Source organism: Helianthus annuus, chromosome 15, assembly GCF_002127325.2.
Source record: "Helianthus annuus cultivar XRQ/B chromosome 15, HanXRQr2.0-SUNRISE, whole genome shotgun sequence".
Taxonomy (NCBI): domain Eukaryota; kingdom Viridiplantae; phylum Streptophyta; class Magnoliopsida; order Asterales; family Asteraceae; genus Helianthus; species Helianthus annuus.
The window spans coordinates 3,332,518-3,355,818 of NC_035447.2; the positions used below are offsets into that span (position 1 = coordinate 3,332,518).

Genomic DNA, 23,301 nt, shown 5'->3' on the forward strand with positions numbered 1-23,301 from the left:
TAAAGGGGGCGCCATGGCCCTTCCGCCAACACGTTAACGAGCAAAATTGAGGGGCCCACCTATTTTCAACCAATAAAATCTTTTTTTTTTTAATTTTGTTTAATAGAGGGCTTTATACAACACTATGCAAGTTAAAAAGGAGAGGCTTTAAAGCCCCTTGTGTAACTTGCACATAACGTGGCGCTGAGGTGGCGTGATAAAGCCCCTAGGGGCTTTATACCACACCCTCCGGCCTTATAAATTATAACACATTATTTAATCAAATATTTCAAAAGCTTATAACTTTTTAATTTTTTTCCATGTCACAATGAGTTTTTTTTCATATTTATTGGGTTTTCTCCTAAACTAGTGTATAAATATTATTACCTAGTGGAGATGGATATGTTCAGGTGATTTCACTAGTTACACGATAACACTAAAGTGATCTGACACGATAACATTATTGCCTTTGGGTTTTCTCCAAAGTGATCTGACAGTGATCCAAATTTACCGCTAAAAAAACTTTTTAAATCTTTAAACAAGACTGCACATTATTATATTTCCCACCAACCTTCAGTCCGCCTTCCTCTCTTCTCACACCAACCACACCAAAAACAGAGCAGACTTCACACCAGAAAGATCAACATTCAAATTCAACCATCCAAACCTTCATATTCAACATCCATTATTCATCATCTTCACCTTCATCATTCTCCAATCAACCAAAAATGGATCCAAAACCTCAAGATTCACAAACCCCAGATACAAAACCACCATCAAACCCCCAATTCACATCAATCACACTTTCCCTCCCTAAAATCCCACAAACCCTCAAAATCCCAACTCAATTTGCATCAAGTTTCAATCTTTTCATCTCTAAATCCCCTGTTTCCCTCACTAAATCGTCACTAAAACCAACCCTCAAAATCCCAACTCAAATCACATCAAGTTTCAATCTTTCCATCTCTTCAACCCCTGTTTCCGTCACTAAATCGTCACTAAAACCAACCCTTAAAATCCCAACTCAAATCACATCAATTTCCAATCTTTCCATCTCTTCAACCCCTGTTTCCGTCACTAAATCGTCACTAAAATCAACCCTCTCCCCAAACCCACTTCAAGACCCATTATTTCTAACCCCTCGCCGCCATTCCGACCCCTCAAACGCCGCCGGTCTCCGTCGTCTTGTTCCGTGTTTAAGATAATGAATCTTTAACATTAGCCAATAACGAATCCGTTTCTGTTTGACCTGTTTATTGTTTTGACCCAAATGGGTTTGATAAATTTGATAAATCTTGCAATAAAGTTTCATTCTTGATTGAATCTGTGTCTAATTTGAGGAAAAATCTCCGGGCAAAAGGGTCGGATCTTGTCGTTCGGGTCGGTAAACCCGAGTCGGTTTGAGTGAAGAGATCAACTTTTGAGAGGGAAAGAAGAGGAACAGTTTGAGTGAAGAGTGAAATGGAATTGGGATCTAACAAACTCACAGAACACTTTTATTAAAAAGGCCGGAGGCCCACTACAAGCCCACCAGAGAAACAAACCATAACAGCTCAGTAACAGCCTAGTGGGGCCCATGAGCGAACCAACCGACACAAAATACAAATAAAACAATTATCAGAAATTAAAAAAAAAACTACAAAAACCTTGATGTAGAAAAAAATACAAAAGCTAACAAAATCTCGATGTAGAAAAAGAAATGATGGAAAAAAAAAGAACACAGAAAGTGTGGAATGAATGGGGTGGTGTGGGGCCATTTATAGTAGATGAAGGAAACCATTGTTATTATTTAATATTAGTTATTTAATGTTGCTAGTTTTCATTTAATGTTGTTATATCTGTGGTTTCCAAGATGTTAATTACTATTGGTATTTCTTTAATGAATAAATTAAACCAGAAAAACTCACTCTCTAGCTTCATAACTTTTTTTTTTTTTCGTAAAACGTTTTATTTAAATGTTATTATTTTTATTAAAGCAACACCTTTTTTAGATGTATTGTTATAAATGAAGTGATGTAGAGGGTGAAGTCCGAGCTTTAATGTGTTTAAATACTGAGTTTTATATGCGTTTTATGTGATTATATGCATCGAATAAGATAACTACGAGAACATAGCGGCGCTGGTACACGGTGCGGTGTACGTCACTATGGCAACGGCTTTCGTTGGTGAGGTTGTGCAGCACGACGGAACACTCCGACGAACAAAGATTTACGATGAGGTGCGCATATGACGGTTTCGGATTGGTGGTTGTGAAGATGGTGACGCGAGGAGGGGGCGGCGGCTGGGATGGAGGAGATGGAAAAACAGCTCTAGAGTTTTTGTGTGTTTCTGATATCTGGCAAAAAAAACAAAAGGGGTAAGAAGAGTTTGATCCACATCTGCACCAAAAAAAGGATGTGCAAAACCTTTTTTATTGAAGGTATTCGAAAAAATAAAAAGTCTTCAGACCCAAAGGATTGCGCGACGTAGACATAAGAGGTCAGGAAAGTCTTTATATAAAAAAAAACAGCACCAAGTTAGTGGTTATCTCTACAAGTCCCTAGTCCAATGTAGTTTAAAAACCGAAATCGGTTTAAACCGGTATTTTTGGCCCAAATCGATTTTTAACCGAACTAAATCGATTAGTATCAGTTCGGGTTCCCACTATGTAAAACCGGTTAAACAAAATTTTCCCCACCAAAAAAAAACCGGTTGGTTTTAAAAACCGAACCGCTTTAAAAAAACGACTTTTTCATTGCATTTAAAGTTTAAAAACACATTTTCTTTTGAGAGTATTCTAATCATGCATCTACTTGTCTAGTCGTCACCTAATATTTAGCGACATTAGCCATACGGTGACTATTCATAGCCACAAAATCTATAAAACTTAAAAATATTATTTTATCACCAGTCTTAATCATGATCCATATTCTCTTTAACCTTATTTTATGAAAATTTTACCTAATTGTTATAGACTTATAGTATATGTGTCATACGAATAAATACAAATGTCGAAGCCTTCACAGGGGCGGACCTACCATTTGGCTAAGGTGGGCGACCGCACCTTTTGAAAACAAATTAGTGTATATTTTAGACAAAAAATCCGACCGCACCATTTGAAAATATGGTTGAACACCCTATCTACACCCCCAACAAATATTTTTTAGGTCAACCACTAAACCTTCGTGGTGATGAAATAAACGATTGAATCCTTTTAGTAGATATAATTCTATAGTTTACAGTTTTTTTTATTTTCGGTTATTAAAGATCACATGTTTAACACAAAGTTGCATCTTCACCTTATCCCATTAACTATACCAAGTGTATTGATTTAACTAAAAAGTGTAAAAAATACTACTAGGTAGACAATAAAACTTTAACTAAATCAAACATTCACAACTGATTTAACTAAAATAAAAATAATAATAAAATGTGTGATTGATTGATGTTCAATAGGCTTTGTCTCTTTTCTCCTTCACGCCTGTAATTGTGGCAGCGATGGGTGTCTTTGGCGCCCCCATGTGGAATGAGGGCGTTAGTCGACTACAGTTGTTGTTTGGTACATAGGAATTAGAGACGGAATGTAATGAACCATTGTGAGAGAATGGAAAAAAAAATGTTTGGTTTGTTAATGAAATGAAATCATTTATTACCTTGTCTATTTCACCTAAAATTCATTCTATCTACATCCTTGTTTTTTTTTCCATTTCATTTCTTCTTTTACCCTATATGGCTATATCACCTCCGCCACACCAACCACCACAGCCACCGTCGACCACCCATTGTCGGGCACCGCCACCTCTGCACCACCGCCCCTCGCTACCGCCAAACACCACCTGCCACCGCCCACCCACCACCACTGGCACCACTACCACCCACTATCACCAGGGGTGTAGGTTAGTAGGTGCCGGGGGTGCACGGTGCACTCGCCCCCTCCAATGTTTCGGTTAGAAGTGTATAGTTTTCGATTTTTGTCCGAAAATTTTAAAATTATATAGGCGATCCCCCCAAATATTTTGCATGAATATTTATACAATATATAAATCAATGTAAAGTTTGTTACCACTTTAAATTTTAAATGTCGTCGGGCTGAGTTGTAATTCTTCGTACAAGTTTCATTTATCTCGTACAAGTTAAAAGAATAGTTATATAGGGTAAATTACAATTTTACCCATCATGTGAGAGGCACATGGGTGCATTTAACTGGGTTGTTGGATGGGGTTTGGAGCAAAGGACAAGGAGTGTGCAAATTTGTTATTTAAAGGACATGGCCTGCACAAATTAAAGGGAAAGGGCAAGGACTGCAATTTAGGGTATAATTAAAGGACAATCTGTGTAATTTACTCTTATAATTTTTTTTCATGTCATTATAGCCTAATGTCGTTTTAGGAGCCCCAAAATATTTTGCAGGAATATTTTTTTTCCTTCACTAAAACCAACCCTTAAAATCCAAACTCAAATTGCATCAAGTTTCAATCTTTCCATCACTTCAACCCCTGTTTCCATCACTAAATCGTCACTAAAACCAACCCTTAAAATCCCAACTCAAATCACATCAATTTCCAATCTTTCCATCTCTTCAACCCCTGTTTCCGTCACTAAATCGTCACTAAAATCAACCCTCTCAGCAAACCCACTTCAAGACCCATTATATCTAACCCCTCGCCGCCATTCCGACCCCTCAAACGCCGCCGCTCTCCGCCGTGTCTCCGTCGTCTTGTTCCGTACCGATCTCCGTGTTCAAGATAATGAATCTTTAACATTAGCCAATAACGAATCCGTTTCTGTTTTACCTGTTTATTGTTTTGACCCAAATGGGTTTGATAAATTTGATAAATCTTGCAATAAAGTTTCATTCTTGATTGAATCTGTGTCTGATTTGAGGAAAAATCTCCAGGCAAAAGGGTCGGATCTTGTCGTTCGGGTCGGTAAACCCGAGTCGGTTTTAGTCGAACTGGCGAAGAGGGTTGGGGCAGAAGGAGTGTATATGCATAGGGGGTGGGTAAGGATGAAGTTAGAGGTGAAAAGAAGGTTGAAAGTGGTTTGAAAGATGAAGGGGTGGAGGTTAAGTGGTGTTGGGGGGGTACATTGTATCATGTTGATGATTTGCCATTTGAAGTGGAGAATATGCCAAGTGAGTATGGGGGGTTTAGGGAGAAAGTGAAGGGGGTTAAGGTTAGGGGGGCAGTTGAGTGTGTTGATCAGTTGAAGGGGTTGCCTTCTTGTGGGAATGTGGAGGTTGGTGAGATTCCATCTTTGGCTGATTTGGGTCTTGGTCATACTGCTAATATGGCTCAGGTATGGATTTCAGATGTTGTGCTAGTTAAGAATTAAGAATAGGGCTGCAAACGAACCGAACGAACGTCGTGTTCGTTTGTTAAGAAATATATGTGTTCGCGAACCGTTCACGAACACTTATCGAACGAGATTTTATGTTCGTGTTTGTTTGTTAAGGAAATGAACTTGTTCGTGTTCGTTTGTGTTTGTTTGTTAATTTTAGACAACGAACGTTGACGAACACAAACGAGCACAAACTAATGTTCATTAACACAAATGGAAACAAACAAACACAAACAATCGTTCATGAACAGAATATATAATACACCGACACTTATTAGATATTTAATTTGTTGGAATTTTGAAGTATTTAATTAAATATAAAAACTAAAAACACTAATGAAGTATCGAACACAAACGAACACGTTACCGAACGTTCACGAACATAAGCGAACAAACATGACCTCTATTCATGTTTGTTCGTTTAACTAAACGAACGAAATTTCTTGTTCGTGTTCGTTTGTTTAGTAAACGAACGAACACAAATGAACTTCCCGCCGAACGGTTCACGAACTGTTCGTCAAACGTTTGGTTCGTTTGCAGCCCTAGCTGCAAATGAATAAGGGTAAATCAAGTTTAAATATAACATGAGCTCTAGGCATATAACTAGCTGAGTTGACTTTAAATTAACAAAAACTCGAGCAAATTGTGCGAAAGGAACGGGCTTTATATGTTTTCCAATTTCAGCAACGAACCTTTTTTTTTACGTGTGAGAACATGTTACCGGAAAACTCATGGCCCCCATTAATACCTTCCATCAACCAACTTTAAATGCATGATATATCTAGAAACGCGCTCTAAGCATATTACTAGCTAGGTAGTCAAAGTCTTAAGGCGCAAGGTGCTTAAAAAGCCCGTTTTAGACTAGTTTAGGTTGATTTAGACAGTTTTTTCGCAGCTTTTGACCCTTTTTTTCCCAGTTTTTTTTGTACGCAATGCAGTTTTTGTAGCGCTGAACTAGACCTGGCAAACGGGTCGGATCGGGTCGGGTTGGGTCATGGGTCAAAACGGGTTCGGGTCGAAACGGGTTCGGGTCAAAACGGGTTCGGGTCGAAACGGGTTCGGGTCGGAATGGGTTCGGGTCAGAACGGGTTTCGGGTCAGGTCGGGTCGGGTTGGTTAAAAATTGTTTTTTTTTTTTAAAGTGATTGTACACCAAGGACGTTAACGGGCTATACAGTGCCTTCACTAACTCGATTAACCCAACATGGAGAAGTTGATCATTTGTTGTCTGTGAGCATTTTACTCCATGAAGTCTTTTGAATTAGGGATGAGCAAAATGGATCCGGTACCGGTACCGAATTTACCGAACCGGGTACCTTTTCGGTACCGATTCGGTACCGACTTTTAACATTTTCGGTACCGGTTCTTTCGGTACCGGTACCGATACCCACTTTTGAGGATTTTCGGTACCGGTTCTTTCGGTACCGGTACCGGTTCGGTACCGGACGGTACCGAGCTCATCCCTATTTTGAATAGCTGCATCTATAACATCTTGTTGTCATCAAAACGACATTTTTACCCTTTGAATCAACACTGGTATATTATTATATTATCATTTCTAGACAATGGGTTTATCTTCTAATTATATTCAGGTTTAACAGCGTGTCGTGCACTAACATAACAGAAATGATAATATAACAATACAGTGCCTTCAGAAACTTGTTGGTTCCTTCTTCTCACCAGATGCCAAGTGAGCAACAACAAAGTAGAAGCTTCTTCCTTCGATCTCCATGCTAACTGATACGACCGGGTTTCGGGTTGGGATCAGAATGGGTTTCGGGTCGGGTACGGGTCAAAACAGCTCGCGTCGAAACGGTACGCATCGAAACGGTTCGCGTCAAAACGGTTCGATTCGAAACGGTACGGGTTGAAACGGTTCGCGTATTCGAAACGGTTCGCGTCGAAACGGTTCGCGTCGAAACGATACCGGTTGAAACGGTACGCGTCCGGTTCGCATCGAAACGGTACGGGTCGAAACGGTACGAAACTCATCCCGACCCGAAACTCATCTCGTGCGGAAACTTGTGTCGGCCCAAAACCCGTTGTGATCTGAAACCCGTCCAGTGCAGAAACCCATGTCGGCCCGAAACCCGACCCGAATCGACCCGTTCCGATCCAAAACATGTGTCGTGCCGAAAGCCGTCTTGGCCCGAAACTCAATTTGAACTGAACCCGTTCCGATCCAAACCCGTCTCGTGCGGATACTTGTGCCGGCTCGAAACCCATTCCGATCCGAAACCTGACCCGTTTCTTTAAAACACTAACCCACATCGACCCATTTCTCTAATGTTGTCGACCCGTTTTGACCCGAAAATAACAAGATGAAATTTCAAGTGACCCATTATGACCCATTTAATTAAAATATCTTACCCAAACCAACCCATATAATTTTAAAAACAACCCAAACCAACCCATTTGGAAGGCTTTGGGTCAAGATTGCCCCCTCTACGCTGAACCTTCTGCATCTTTTAGTATGATGATAACTGGTTGTGTTGACTTTGAGTTAAGTATACTATATCTAACAGTTTTCATGAATGTTTTTTGAGCTAATGTGTTTGCGAATCAATATTGAAACTTTCTTACGCCGAACTTGGGCCTAGCTCAAGTGCTCAACATGTGTGCAGCCATGAATTAATTAAGATTAATATTGTTTTAGGTTTTGAATAGTTAGTTATGTTTGATTAGTTGATTGTACTACCATACTTTTGTGGATTCTACTAGGATTGTAAACGAACCGAACGAACACGAACAAGGCCATGTTCGTGTTCGTTCGTTAAGGAAATTAACATGTTCGCGAACTGTTCACGAACGCATACCGAACATAAGTTTATGTTCGTGTTCGTTCTTTAAGGATATTCAGTTGTTCACGAACAACTTGTGAACACTGGTCTCGAACACAAAAGAACACAAGCAAATAAAAACAAACGCAAACGAACGTTTAACTTGAAAAAAAAAAAGAAAAACATCGTTATCCTTAAACACTGGATATAAGTAGTTAAATACAACCATTAAATGATAAATCAAAACACAAGAAGTCTACTAGACCACCAAACGATGAATCAAGTTTAACTAATTTAGACATAATTATCCCCAAAAATGTCTAAGAATGTTAACTTAGAAAAAAATAGGGTTTCAAGTTTCAATATGTTTAGAAAAAAGATTTATTATTTATTATTTTTTTGATATAATCAAACGAACACGAACGAACGTAAACGAACATATTACCGAACGTTCACGAACGTAGTCGAACGAACGAGACATGTGTTTGTGTTCGTTCGCTAAGCTAACCGAACTAAATTTTTTGTTCGTGTTCGTTCGTTAAGCTAATCGAACGAACATAAACGAATTTCCCCCGAACGGTTCACGAACTGTTCGCTGAACGTTCGGTTCACGAACTGCTCTTCACAAATGCTCATGTTAACTTGTGTTTGATAAATATGTTTTTATCGCATTAATAGATTGATAATTCGTAAAATTCAAAAGAAACCAAAGATGGAAATCAAGATAGCGTTTATGGATCTTTGTTAAAACGACAACGGACCCAAATTTGGTACATGACTACATTCTGATAATGTCATTGACTTTTGTGCAGGTCAAACCGGTCATTAATGGCCCCCTTATAGGCGGTGAAACCGAAGCATTAAACAGGCTTAAAAAGTTTGCAGCCGAATGCCAAGCCCATCCTCCGAAACAAACCAATGATGGAAATAACGATAGCGTTTATGGTGCAAGTTTTTCCTGCAAAATCTCTCCGTGGCTTGCATTAGGATGTATCTCTCCTCGCGCAGTGTTTGACGAATTGAAAAACTCCGCTTCTAGGTATGCCCGGGTTTTTCACTATAGTTTTTATATATTTGTTTCGGGATAAATCGATAATGTATGTGAAGGTCACCCAAGTATTCAACTATATTTCGTTAAGGCGACTCACATTTATAAAATGCTTTGTAGGCCATGTTTCATTTATAATTGTAGTTTAAATGAAACTAGATGCATACTTTGGTGACCTATAAAGCACTGGCGAAGCTTGAGATTTACGACTGGGGGGTCGAAAACGTATATACCTAAAAAAAATTATATAACCGGGGGGTTGAAAACGTATATACCTAAAAAATTCTATGCGAAAACTGCATACCGTACACTACTGAGCGAAAAGTTCGGGGGAGGGGGTCAGGCACACCCCCTGGGCCCCTTCTATCCTGCGCCTCTGCTATAAAGTAGTTTAAACTTATAATATATGGTTTGACTATTGACTTTAATGAAAAAAAAGTTGAATACATATGTGACCTTTACATTTGTTGTTTAATGGGGCATTTTGCCTTCAAATCTGTCTACTGTATTAACAAAAATAGTGAAATTTAGATCGTTTTCGGCTGGCTCGATTGGAAAAGATGGTGGTGATTCGGGGATGAACTGGTTGATGTATGAGCTCTTGTGGAGGGACTTCTTCAGGCAAGTGAATGAATTGATATTACTTGTGTTGATTATGTGTTATTTAGGTTATTCAATCTGTATAAAAAATGAATAAAGTTAATCTGGTTAATATAAGACGGGTCGGGTCGGGTTGGGTTGACTCCCAAAACTTTATATCCTTTTTATGTAAACTTTTATAAAGATTTCATTTATTAAGTATGGTTGAGAAACTATGCTACTAAATCAATAATCTAATTATTTTTGAATATAATAATTTAGGAAGATGTAAACATTTTAACACACTTTGCCAATTCAAACCGGTCGTGTCGGGTTGACTCCCAAACTTTTTTTTTTTTAATCTAATTATTTTGTATAAAATGATTTAGGAAGTTTAAGTTGTAACATTTGAACTCGCTATGACAATTTGATTTGGGTCAGGTCGGGTCAACACCTATAATGTTTTTCATCTCTTAGGATTATTTTCGACTCGTTTTTTAGCCAAGCTTTTTAGTTTTAACTTTTTCACCCTTTTGAGGTCAAATATAAGGCAAAACGACAAACTTTAAAGTTTCTAGTTTTATTTTAGGGTAAATTACTTTTTGAGTTCCTGTGTTTTAGTGGTTTTAACTAGTTGAATCCAAAAGCAAAAAAGTTTAACGACCCGAGTTCCTATAAGCATTTTCATTAACCATTTGAGTCCTTATGAGTCCAAATTTTAACCTTTTGAGTCCAATTTTTTTGGACTCAAATCGTTATAAAATGAACAAAATTGGACTCAAAACGTTATAAAATAAATGGCTAGAGACTCAGAACGTTAAACTTTTTGATTTTGAACTCAAGTGGTTAAAACCACTAAAACACAGGGACTCAAAAAGTAATTTACTCTATTTTAAATAAGGACCGGTTTGTTCTAATTTTTGTTTTGCATTTTGTTGTAAATGCAGATTCATCACCTGGAAATACAGATCGTCGAAACAACATAATAGCACTCCAGTACCTGCTTGAAAGTTTGGGAGCGTCTTATAGCCGATTATTAGTCTTATACTCTTCATTGGGTCATTAATCTCCAAAAACTTTGGGTTCCATTTAATTGAAACAATGAAGAACCACATTTATGTTTTTGCAATCATCAAATAGTTTTTCATACTTATAGTTTGATTTATCAATATTTGATGTATCATATACCGTTAAATAATAGAGTTAATTATGTAAATAGTCTTTTTTTTTTTTTTTTTGACGGGCCAATTCCCATACCTTTCTAATCTTACTTTTAAATCTACACATTTGTCCATCATGAGAATAAGCAGCATTACATACATATGATAAAGAATGAAAAACGAGAACAAATTCAATTGAACCGTTAAGATAAAAACTTGAGGAACCAATTCATCTTAACTCAAAACTCGATTGATTTGGAAGTATTACATAAGATATATACGCCCATTTTTATTATACCTAAACGGCTCTCGTGGTACTAAGTGAGTCGCCTATGGGTATAAGCAATTAAGCAGAACCAGACAGAAACTGAAACTGAATTTTTCAATATCCAAAAAACCTTAACCGGTCCATTTAAATCAAAAGGTTCTGTACACACACGAGAGTACATGCACCAATTGGTCTCTGTCCCCAATTGTCATGTGCCCTAGGTCCAAGACTTGATACAAAACCACAATCGAGCCGGGGGTCTCACTGGAAGCAGTCTTTGTATTACTACGGGGTAGAGGCAAGGTTATCTACATCTACACTCCTCAGACTCCACCTTAGCTTTGCCATTGGTGGGATTTATTAAGTATGATGATGACGACGACTCATCTTTTAATGACATTTCAAAAATTTGCACCTCATAGAACTATGAGGAAGTTTAACATTGCAACAAAACTTGGGTTATGTGTAACAGGCTAAAGCACATAAACGAGAATTTTGACTGCAAAATAATATTTAAAAGTCGAAACAATAACAAGTCTTTAAATATATCATAAAACAACCACAACCTGCTCTGCTCAGTCTTCCTCTTCACCCTCATTCTCGGCAATGTTGAAGTATCTTAACTCGTAAACGTTGCGCTCTTTGTTGGAAGCGATCACACGAAGCCAATCTCGCACATTGTGCTTCTTCAAGTATTTCTTTGTCAAGTACTTCAGGTACCTGAATAATTGTTAATAAAAGTATACAGAATATTATTTACTGCAAATGGTGAAGATAAAATGCAAACAATTGAAAAGGTTACACACGTAATCGAAAACAGATACGACATTGTGATTTGGGATTCAACATTAAAATAGATAACATCGAAAATATGAATTTTCACACAACCGAACCGTCCAAACTGAAGCAAGTCATATGGTTCAGCCGGTTTGAGATTCACACGGTTCGGTTTACTGTTCAATATTGGCGGTCTAACGCTTAGAGGTTCAACCAACAGAACCAGCGGCGTAAACCAACCCAGCTGTTTAACAATTATTCTGTATATAGTATTTTTGTTTTTGAGATATTCGGTGTTATTAATCTGCAAGATTTTTAATCCAAACTAATCATTTTTCCAATATACAAAAAATATATGTTTGACTAAAAAACGCAATTCCAAAATAGGGCTGTCCAAAAAGCTCGCGACTCGGAGCTTGCTCGGATTTAGCTCGGAAAAAGCTCGCTCAATATGGCTCGGTTTGAAAGTGAGCCGAGCCGGCTCGGCTAGGTTAGAAAGTAACCCTAGCTCGGCTCGGCTCGGCTCGTGACGAGCCAAATTGGCTCGGTTTGGCTCGTTTGGTAGCTCGGCTCGGCTTAGCTCGAATTACTTTACTTATAATATATTTTATTTTTATACACATAATATATTACAAAAAAGTGATTATTATTTACATGTATTTAGGCTTGTAGTTTGATAACTATGACATATTTAAAGGTTGATTGCCATGCTAATGAACAAATATTGTATTTACTTGAAATATAAAACCTATTTTGCGTTGTTGAACGTGATTTTGGCTTGTAATGTATTAGGTTGAACTTATTTTGAATATGTTCTTTTGAAGTATTGAATAATATTTTAGAATACTTAATTTTGAGAGATATGTATTAATTTTTATTTTTAAAATCGAGCCAAACCAAGCCGAGCCGAGCCGAGCCAGCTCGGTTTATAAGCGAGCCGAGCCCGAGCTTGCCCTAGCTCGGCTCATGAACAGCCCTATTCCAAACCCTAAATCCCAAGTCCTAAGAGTTCGGTTTGCAATTTCTCAAAATATTGGCTAGCCGTTAAGCACTAGTGGAACCAAACCTTTTAGTCAAAGAGTCGTCAATCCTCCAACTACCGCTTACAACTAAAGGCCTCAACTCATTTTTTACTTAAATTTTGTATATATAAACAAATAACTTTTGGTTCCAAGCCTATAAACTTTGGTTCCGCCCCTGCGGTTAAGCCTACAAGACAGTGCATTCCAACTCAGACCAAAACTAAGAACATAACTGAGCCCAGACAGGAGGAGTGTTTGGTAATTGTGATTGAAATGTAGGGTATAGATCCGGTACAAAATGTAAGGTACCCTCCAATGTTTCTGTATTATTTGACTATGTTTCTGTTTTTTTATTTGATAATATTTTATATGTTATTGAATGATTTTGGTACATTGAAGCAGATTTCATGGTACACCATATCGGTTATACATGGTACACCTTACCGGTTCGTACCGAAATGAACCTACCCCCTTCGTACAAACACACCCAATTTGATGAATCGCGTACCCGTGGTTGTAAAAATCCCGACTAGTCTCCGATTAGTCGTCGATTAATCACTAATCGGAGGTTCACCGATTAATGGCCGATTAGTAGCTAGGCAGTCAATGGTGGTCCTAATCTGGCCAAATTTTGGCTAGATGCCGGCCATATTTTGACCAAACCATATAAATTCCTTCCAATTATTTAAAAAATGGGTTAGTGAGGGGTTAAAACATGTCTACTTTAAAAAACTACATATAAAAATGTGTGTGTATATATGTAACTAAAAATTACATATAAAATTCTCAATCCGATTCATTCCGATTAGTCCCTATTAATCGCTAGTCGGTACCCCACCGCCCGACTAGCGCGTACCTGTACCGGAGGGTACCGCGATTTAGGTAACCATGAGCTAAACCCTATATAGCTTTAAATAGGATTCAACAGGACGGTTTCAACGCCGCTAGAATTAGGTCAATCCTGGGTTTTAAAAAGCGCGCCTGAGGCGCCTTAGGTAACCTGAGGCGCACTTTTACAAGAGGAAGGGGGTTCAGGCCTGAGGCGCGCGCCTCATGTACATAAGCTGTTTTTAAGCATCAAACTGTTGTAGAATAGGTTTTTGGGCTTGTACTTATAGATAAAATCGTATATAAACCTTATTTGTAGCTATATTTTGGATAAGAAATGCTAAAAACCTAAGATATATATATATATATATATATATATATATATATATATATATATATATATATATATATATATATATATATATATATATATATATAAAAACTATATAATCACTTGTTCTTCGGGTACAAAAACACAAATAATTTTATAAAAAAAAAAACAATTACCTTTTAGAGAAGTTGCTATCAGCAGTAACAGAGATCTTATTCTTCTCACGAGAAATCGTAACAGAATCCCCTAAATTACCAGCTTTACCTCCAACCTTAATCCTCTCCTGAAGAAACTTCTCCAGCGACGCAATCTCCATGATCTTATCCTCCACCGGCTTTCCACAATCGATCACAAACGTCGCCGTTTTCTTCTTCCCGCCCTTTGTTACTGCTCCTCGACTCATCTTCGCTTCAAAACCGTTTGTTCTATACAAATTAAGGGTAAAATTAGTTGATTTACAAGTTTATATGTGACAACAGGTTATGAATGATTGAGTACTGAATAAATTTACAGAAGATTGGAGATTGGAGATGAAGTTACCTGTGGATTCGTTTCGAAGACGGCGAAATGGAATTGGGGGAAATGTGGAAATTGGCTTTTTAGGGTTTATGTGTTTGGATTGTGTATTGGGCCTAAAAGACTACATAGAAATTAAGCTACAAGGCCCACAAATATGGAATGATTTATGAGGGTAAATTGGCCCGGAAAAAAAAACCCGTTAATTAACTGGAACCAGTTATTAACATTATTAACAGATGGAACATTAACCGGTTAGTGATTAATTTAACCGTTGGTTAGTAAACGCTTATAGATATTTTGGTATATGAACTCGTTATTAACCGGTTTTTTTAAACCAGTTACCCACCCCCACCCCTCCCTAAAAAAACAAAAAATTCAAAAAAAGGCAAAAAAAACTGGTTATTAACCAACCCGGTTAAAGTTATTAACTGGTTCAATTAAAGCAATAATCGGTTAATAACTAAAAAAATGTGAAATTAACCGTCATAACAGGTTAACCGAACTGGTTATGAAGATTAACCGGTTTGTGTACCTCTATCGTCTTCTATTCTATGTCAAATATAAAGGTGTGAAAAAACCGGTTTAGGCCCGGCTATTCAGAAACCGACCCGGTAGAAAAACCATTTGGCTCAAAACGGTTTGGTATATGTTTGGGATACTTGTGTTGAGAATCAGTTCCACCTGAACTGGTTTGAGCCCGCCAAAAAAGACTGATAAAAACTGGTTTAGACGCTAAAATGAGTTTTGAACCTTATCCAGGTTAGTTTGGGTGGGGTTGGGGTTTTCAACCCTAAAGTATATTCTTAATCAGGGCCTGTTTGAGCCAGACTGGTTTAAGACCAAACTAAAAAAACTCGGACCGGTTTGTAAACCAAATTGGTTTAGGCCCGTTTTGTACACTTTTTAAATTATTGCATATTTATGCAACAATTTAATATTAACCAATGTTTTAAAAACCGATTTTTAAATTGTACCGGGTTAGGCTTAGAAATGGTTGAACGCCCAGTTCAACCGGGTTGACTAATTAACCCTATAAAGCTATTAAATATAATTTCTACTCAAAAAATAATCCAAAACTACATTATTCCATAATAAAAAAAGGCAAATTGGAAAATAATAATCTCACCTTTCTGAAATTGGTCTATAATAATCCCAAGTCAGTTATTAGCCAATAATAATCCGACTTCATCCATTTTTTTTTGTAAAATACTCTGCTGTTAAAATAAGCTTAACGGAGTTAAGTGTTTTTCCGAATTACAAATCGATGTTTTAGGGCTTTTGATCAGAATGAGGATACGAGTCGATTGATGTAAAACTTACCTCGAAATTGTGTTCGAAATGGCTTGAATTTTGTTAATTGGAAGTTAAACACCCGAATTGAAGCACCGTTTTCGTGGGTTGGGGGGCAATATTTCGAGGTAAGTTTTATATCAATCGACTCGTATACTCGTTCTGATCAAAAGCCCTAAAACATCGGTTTGTAATTCGGAAAAACCCTTAACTCCGTTAAGTTATTTTAACGGCAGACTATTTTACAAAAAAATTGGACGAAGTCAGATTATTATTGGCCAATAACTGACTTGGGATTATTATCGGCCAATTTCAGAAAGATGGGATTATTATTTTCCAATTTGCCTAAAAAATATTCCAAAAGTTAATCCATATTAAAAAAAAAATAATCCAAAATTCATTATTGGCACCTTTTTGGGCGCTAGATTTTACTAAGAAGGTAAATTGTCATTTTTTGGACCAATAAAAGATTAAAAGTCCAAATTTTTAACCTTTGACCTGATACCGGTATAACCCATTTTACCGGCGGTACAACTTCTGTGTCGTTCTCTTAGTTTACTGGTATGACTTGTGCCAGTCAAGCTTCCGGCATCCGGTTTAACCGGTTCAACCGGCCGGTATAAACCGGTTTTTAAAACATTGATATTAACTATACGGTATTATACAGAACCATAAATAAGACCCAAACACACAAAATAATTCAAATATGAAATACTTTGACCTCCCTACTATACTAAACATTAAAAATGGGTGAAGGGACTTGATGATCCTATGACTCCATGCTGCCGCCTAAGCCACTGGCTGTGACGGTGGCACCGTTGTCGTTATGATCACCAAAGATCCGTTGTCTAAAGTCCGACACCATCATAGGCAATCCGTCGCGAAGGGCTACCTTTGGTTCCCATCCCAAAAGGTCTTTGGCCTTTGTGATGTCTGGTTTCCTTTTGTGTGGGTCATCTTCTGTGTTTGGCCTGAACTCTATTTTTGCATTAGGGTCAATTGTATCCTGGACGAAAGTCGTAAAAAATAGGCTAGCCTCAGGTACGAAAATGACATTTTACTTGAGATTTGAATGGTAAAGCAAAAAAAGCATGTGCACATTTTGAATGGACAATACAATCATAATATCAGGTATTATTAGGGGGGAGGGGGTGATTATCACTTGCAAAAATTTCATCAATCACAACATCCAATCAAGTTCCGCCATGTTATCAACCATTATTCCATCACTCACAACCTTTTTTAGTGGCAATGGTAATCACTCACCACCACACCCAACAATTTCCCCCTAACCAACAATTACCCTCACAACACACAAACCATCACGCGTTGAAGAATCACGCGTGAAAAAATGAAGGTGGCGGTGGTATGTTGCATTCCATCACGCGTTGAACTTGTTCTATCACGGAGAAATGGGCAGCACCCCCAGTCCCCTTATGAACAATATGGAAGCCAAAAGCTAATACGTAGAAGAGAAAGTTGCTTGTGCATCCATATTTTCAAAAATGTCACTCATGTTTTTTTCCAAAAAAAAAAGCGGCATACCAATGTGCGGAAAGCTTAGGATATCGAGTCAACTCTTTGTCATCCAAGTCAACCTAGTACAAACCATAACTGGTTTCGTAGCCATGCAACAACTCAAAGAGATCAAAAAAAGACCAAGCAAAATATCCCATCGTGTTCGATCCATTCCTATTACAATGTCTCACGAAAAAATCATAAGAAACTTGTTGATGTGACAATTTAATTCATTTACTTGGTCAATGGTTCTATTTAGATTATGGTTAATTTTAACGGGCCAACCGGGTTAAAACTCAAATGATTGTTTTAGCTAAAAACAAGTCAAATGTGTTTAAAGTCATCCAAAGTGTACTTTTCAATATATAGAGCTCCTAAATCATTTTATTTTAAAGGGTAAATTACGTTTTGAGTCCCTGTGTTTTAGTGGTTTTAACCATTTGAGTCCAAAATCAAAAAGTTTAACGCCCTGAGTCCCTAGTCATTTATTTTATAACGTTTTGAGTCCAATTTTGTTCATTTTATAATGATTTGAGTCCAAAAAATTGGACTCAAAAGGTTAAAATTTGGACTCAAAAGAACTCAAATGGTTAAAGAAAATGCTTATAGGGACTCAGGTCGTTAAACTTTTTGATTTTGGACTCAAGTGGTTAAAACCACTAAAACACAGGGACTCAAAAAGTAATTTACCCTATTTTAAAACTATTAATAATTATTTCAATAACATAGTTTCGGTTTTTGAATCTAAGAATTAACTATTCATATAAAATGAACAAAAAATGTTTACGGAATTACGGGTAATAGGTCAACCCAAATGATTCGAATGATGAACATGTTTATGTATTGTCTAAAGAGAAATGGTTTTCGGATAAGGTGGAAAGTGTTGAGAAACAATAACAGGATGAGGGTAATAAAGAGCGGTAAGTGATATAACCTAAGTAGGTAATGCGGTAAAAAAAATCGGACATCGGTCAAGGACCGATATTTGAGATAGCGGTAATCACGATGGGATATCGGTAATTTTAATATCATGCTGAATTTATATATATAGCAATTTAACACTAACAGTTCACTATACTTTCCTACCATTAACAAATTAACCTTTTGCAACTTGCAAGACACTACAATTGTAGCAAGTAGGAACTCATTAAGACTTAAAACACTAATAGCAGCAATAAGAAGAAAGACGAATGGTAGAACTAAGAAGAAAGGTACTCGTATCGGGAAAACCGGTCAAGTATCGGTCAATATCGCCAATAACATCGGTACCGATATTCTGACCGGTATTTTGCACCGATATCTCACCTGAAGTCCGATAAGCGATATATCACTGACATATCGTGATAATAACTACATAGGATATAATCCTATATAGCATCAAATAGGTTTGTATTTGCAAAACAGATACAAAACAATAAAAACTACTAAAGCTACAAATTCATGGAGAGCAAATAAAAGGGTATAATGTAATAAGTCTTATTTATTAGAAAAATATGACTCAAGGTAGAGTTATATAAGTTGATTGAAAGAAAACTTAAAAATTATGATTGGTTACAGAACAAAAAAAATATGAGCATATAATGTCACAGAACAACAAATACGCTCACTTACTAGCTTCTAGCCTTTTATACTTCTTTATCAAGAAGATTTTTTTAAAATTTCTTCAGAAGGGACTTCAAGTGTTAATCCTGCATGGTCCTTGCTGGGCTTCACTTCTGTAGTGATAATTAAGATAAAGATAATTAAGCTTGGAACCTTGATGTCAAAAGCAATAACAAGTAGATAATACAAATTTAATCATCAATCATCATGCATGACATGTGGTCTCGAGATAACCATCGTACCTACCAATATTACAAAATAAACATCGTATTATAACAACTGTGTACACTTTTGCATTGATAATTTTAAAAATGTCCTAAAGTTGCAATGAAATTAATCCACTGGGCGGCTACAAAAAGTAGCCGTTGGGGTTAAACGTCAGCGCGAAGTTTAGCTCACGCCGGTGGAAATCCGGCGCCCACAGGACAACGCCGTTAACAACGCTGGGCACGGGATGAAAAAGCGGGCGTGGACTGGCAACAACGCCAGGTTTCGACGCCCACACTGTGTGCGGTCTTAACCCCTTGAAGGCCACCTGCCTGGTCCCACCAGCGTAAGATGCACTTTATCTGGTCCCACTGGTTACAAGGTTGTCTCTTTGACCATATTAAAAAGAAAAAGAACTGATGTGCTTATTGCAACAGATTCCGTAACAGCCTCGAGACAAATTATGACCATGATAACATCACTAAACCTAGTTGATTAGTTTTGGCTAGTGACTAATAAATTCAGAACAAGATGCTTATAAAACTTACACGTAGAAAACTAAAAAGTGAAATCTTTAAGTTTGACTTCAAGCTTGGTTTCATAAGGTGCGCATGATGCGTGAGGCATTGGGGGGGAAACGCATCAGGAGAAAAAAGACATGCTTCGTGTAGTTCTTCTGGGACAAAATCGTTCAAAATTTGGGTCCTTTTGGGGTTTTTTTGTAAAACAACCTAAGGGATGAAGATATTATGAAAGGTTTACTCGATAAATAGGTTTATATGTAAACAATATGAAAGATATGCAGCTTCTAGTTGTAAATAAAGGCTTATCTGGTTGTACATAGACGCACGCCTCACGTATGTGGTGTGCGGGTCTCGCGCTTCGGATTTTTGGGACCAAAGTCCAAAACGTCTCAGAGTGCCTCACTCTTTTTAAACCAATATTTCAAGAAAATGAAATTCTATGAGGGTGTAGCTAATGTCCAGTAAGAACTAAAGCATGATTATTAATGAGCTACACCTCCAATCCTAATTCCTAACCCTAGAAAACCGACATTTCAAATTGGAATTCAATTGCCTTAGTTGTAGAGTCCATAACTTCAATGCCTAATGAAACCGCTCGAATCAATATCCACAAAGAAATGATTTCTCGTATGCAGTGTTTAAAACAAAGATCTCCATTCAACAAGCAGCAACTAAATTAGGAACTAATCACTTCTAAATTCCACATCAATCACAGAATCACATAACTCATAAGTTCAACGCCTAACGAAATCATTCAAATACATCTCCACAAACAATCGTTTCGATTCAACAAGCAGCAACTAAATTAGGCAAACCTAAAATACTCAAACTCCTTAACATAGCACCTTAGAAACTAATCACTTCTAAAATCTACATTAATCACATAAATCAGTGAACAGACACCAAACAAAAACCACACGTTCTGCAAACGGCGATTCATAACATTCATAAGTAACAAATTGCGTAATAATTATAATAATAATACCGTAACCGCCGCGCGAATTGAGTTTCGCCTGAACAATCATGTTCGATATGAAATCAGACGCTTCACGTGCTTCGTCTAGAAGTTTCCGGATCTCCGGCTCCGATGTCACGTGACGATTCTCCTCAAATTTCTTCCGCACCTCTTCCGCCGATCCTTGGAGCATCACGGTGTCTCCGGCGAACGATTTCCGAGTGGCTCTGAGCAGATTCCGGTAAGCTATAACCGCTTCCGATGATAAAACCCTTGCCGCCATTGTCACAGATCAAATCGCCGATTTGCAGAAAGAATACCTGAACCTATACGACGCCGGTTTGATTTGGAGCTAACTGACCCTTGATGTTTAGGCATATCTGCAAGTATGGTCCCTCAAGTTCTTGTATTTTTACTCTTAAGGCTTATACTTTTTTTATATTAGGGCAAACGTGGGGGCCACAAAAAATCAACCAAATACAATTTATTGGGATTATTACATATTTCCCCCTATTAAAAGCCTTTATTACATATTTATCCACCCTTTAAAATCATTTACATATTTCTCCTTTTCTTGTAAGATTACCCATTTACCCTTTTGTAATTTTTTTTAGAGTTAATTGCTCGGATGGTCCCTGTGATTTTACGTTTTTTCACGTTTAGTCCCCACCTTTTGAAAATAACATGTATGCTCCCTATGGTTTGTCATTTTGTTACTCGGATGGTCCCCAAACATTTACTCTGGGGACTATCCGAGTAACAAAATGACAAACCATATGAAGCATACCTGCTATTTCCAAACTAAGTGACATCTACTTAGGGACTATCCGAGTAACAAAATGACAAACTATGGGGAGCATACCTGCTATTTTCAAAAGGTGGGGACTAAACGTGAAAAAACATGAAACCACAGGGACCATCCGAGCAATTAACTCTTTTTTTTATTAATCAGTTACATGTTGAGACCTAAGGTTGTGCACGACAACATCTACAGGCAACCGTACCGTAGATGTGCTGGACAACATCTACATACAACATCTGATGAAGGCGGTTCTACCTGTTCTAGCCACTCATTGCAACCGTCATGCCGTCGTCGGGTGCGACGATCCTACTTGTTCTAGCCACTCATCACAACCGTCGCCGGAATCGGGTGGCCGGCCGGAGGCCATGGCTGGTCCCCTTTCTCTCTCAGACACACTTCTCTTTCTCTCTCTAATTCTGTGTTCTCCGACTCTCTCTCGTGTAGTACGTGGGCCTGTGTGTGTTTAATTGAAAGAAAAGAAAAAGGAACATTGGATTTGGGGATATCTCAGTCGAATGTCTTTGGGGGGGATAGCAATAGAAGTTCTGGATCTTTGATAAAATGGTGTTTGTCCTAATCCTTTACTCAAGTCTTATTCGATTCTTTGAAAAACATAAACTGATGGATATTGTTTTTGGGTTAAGGTTGATCCTTATTGATAAAAGGTTGTTGTTGTGTTTGTTCTTATTTATTTTTATTTTTTTTGTTGTTTTTGTTTGATTGATTTCCTTTGATATTAAAACTTAAAATGATAATTTTAATTTTAGTTAAATATTAGAACTTAAAATGAGTTTTATTAAGGGTAGAAAAATAATTTAATAAGAGTAATTTTAGTGAAATAGATAAATATGTAATATATATAGATTAAGAAGGGGAAATATGTAATATATATATATATATGTGTGTTAGGGAGGGAAAATATGTAATTGATTTTAAGGATTGGGTAAATATGTAATAAGTGACTTTAATAAGGGGATATATGTAAATGACCCCAATTTATTTTAGTTTTTAGTTAAACCACAACGTTATATTTAAAGAGCATGTTAGTTAAAGCCTATTATCTACGTGATAACAACATGGTGGAGCGTTATGTTAAACCACAAAACATAATCTCAATCTATAACCCACTCTAAAGTACGCCCTTTTATTTATAAAAATCATTATCATAGAATGAGTATTATCTGTAATCAATATTTCGTCTTTTTTGTTTTAAAATCAATCATACAGTATTGTACCGTATTTGGGTATTTAATTTCGATTGTTATATACGATATTGTACAAACCAATACAACAGGGCGGACCTTATGTTTGTAACACCCCATGTTTTCGAATGTCAAAGTCAAAGTACAAGTCAACTTTGACTTTCTTTGACTATAGATGGTTTATTTTCAGTTTTATTTGTAGTAAGTGTTGTAATCAGGAAGAATCGAAGTAATCGAATGTTTTATCAACGCGAACCGATTTACGACTATGATTAGTAGGAAGTAACAATGTGATAAAGTTAACTAATTTATAATCAAACCGATCTAACTATCATCGAACTCAAATCTCGAATTATGCGAACTTTGGTTGTTGTATACGTGTGTGTGTGTGCCTTATGTGCTACATGTGCGTGTTTAATTCATGTTTGGTGTGTTACTCAATCGAATCAATCGAAACTCAAATCGAATACAATCGAAATCGAACTACGACAAATGGTAACACAAGGATGGGGTGAATCATAGGAGATTGTATGTTAGATATAGTAGTTGGGACTGAAAGTAATTTGAATAGGAAACTCTATCGTACTCGTAA

General features: G+C 37.2%; 2 protein-coding genes and 1 pseudogene across 2 annotated transcripts; 1 reads left to right on the forward strand and 2 right to left on the reverse strand.

Moving 5' to 3' along the window:
• Positions 1-498: 498 nt before the first annotated feature.
• LOC110913151 lies at positions 499-10,938 on the forward strand (annotated as a pseudogene).
• A 593-nt stretch (positions 10,939-11,531) lies between these two features.
• LOC110910113 (60S ribosomal protein L22-2) lies at positions 11,532-14,770 on the reverse strand. Its single transcript, XM_022154820.2, has 3 exons — positions 14,631-14,770; positions 14,267-14,515; positions 11,532-11,852 (listed from the first exon to the last, which is right to left on the reverse strand). The coding sequence occupies exons 2-3, from the start codon at positions 14,491-14,493 to the stop codon at positions 11,708-11,710; spliced, it is 372 nt and encodes a 123-aa protein (XP_022010512.1). The 5' UTR covers positions 14,494-14,515; positions 14,631-14,770; the 3' UTR covers positions 11,532-11,707.
• Positions 14,771-18,877: 4,107 nt separating this feature from the next.
• On the reverse strand, positions 18,878-22,106 carry LOC110910114 (mitochondrial zinc maintenance protein 1, mitochondrial). The gene is made up of 3 exons (XM_022154821.2): positions 21,763-22,106; positions 20,736-21,085; positions 18,878-19,132 (listed from the first exon to the last, which is right to left on the reverse strand). Exons 2-3 carry the CDS (start codon positions 20,986-20,988, stop codon positions 19,056-19,058), a joined length of 330 nt encoding a protein of 109 aa, XP_022010513.1. The 5' UTR covers positions 20,989-21,085; positions 21,763-22,106; the 3' UTR covers positions 18,878-19,055.
• Positions 22,107-23,301: the final 1,195 nt, after the last annotated feature.

Coding starts and splice junctions, on each gene's coding strand:
- LOC110910114 (XM_022154821.2), bottom strand. CDS start 20,988: ATGGCGGCAAGGGTTTTATCATCGGAAGCGGTTATAGCTTACCGGAAT. Junction 19,133..20,735: donor CAATTCGCGCGGCGGTTACG/GTATTATTATTA, acceptor TTATCACTACAG/AAGTGAAGCCCAGCAAGGAC.
- LOC110910113 (XM_022154820.2), bottom strand. CDS start 14,493: ATGAGTCGAGGAGCAGTAACAAAGGGCGGGAAGAAGAAAACGGCGACG. Junction 11,853..14,266: donor GATAGCAACTTCTCTAAAAG/GTAATTGTTTTT, acceptor ACAATTATTCAG/GTACCTGAAGTACTTGACAA.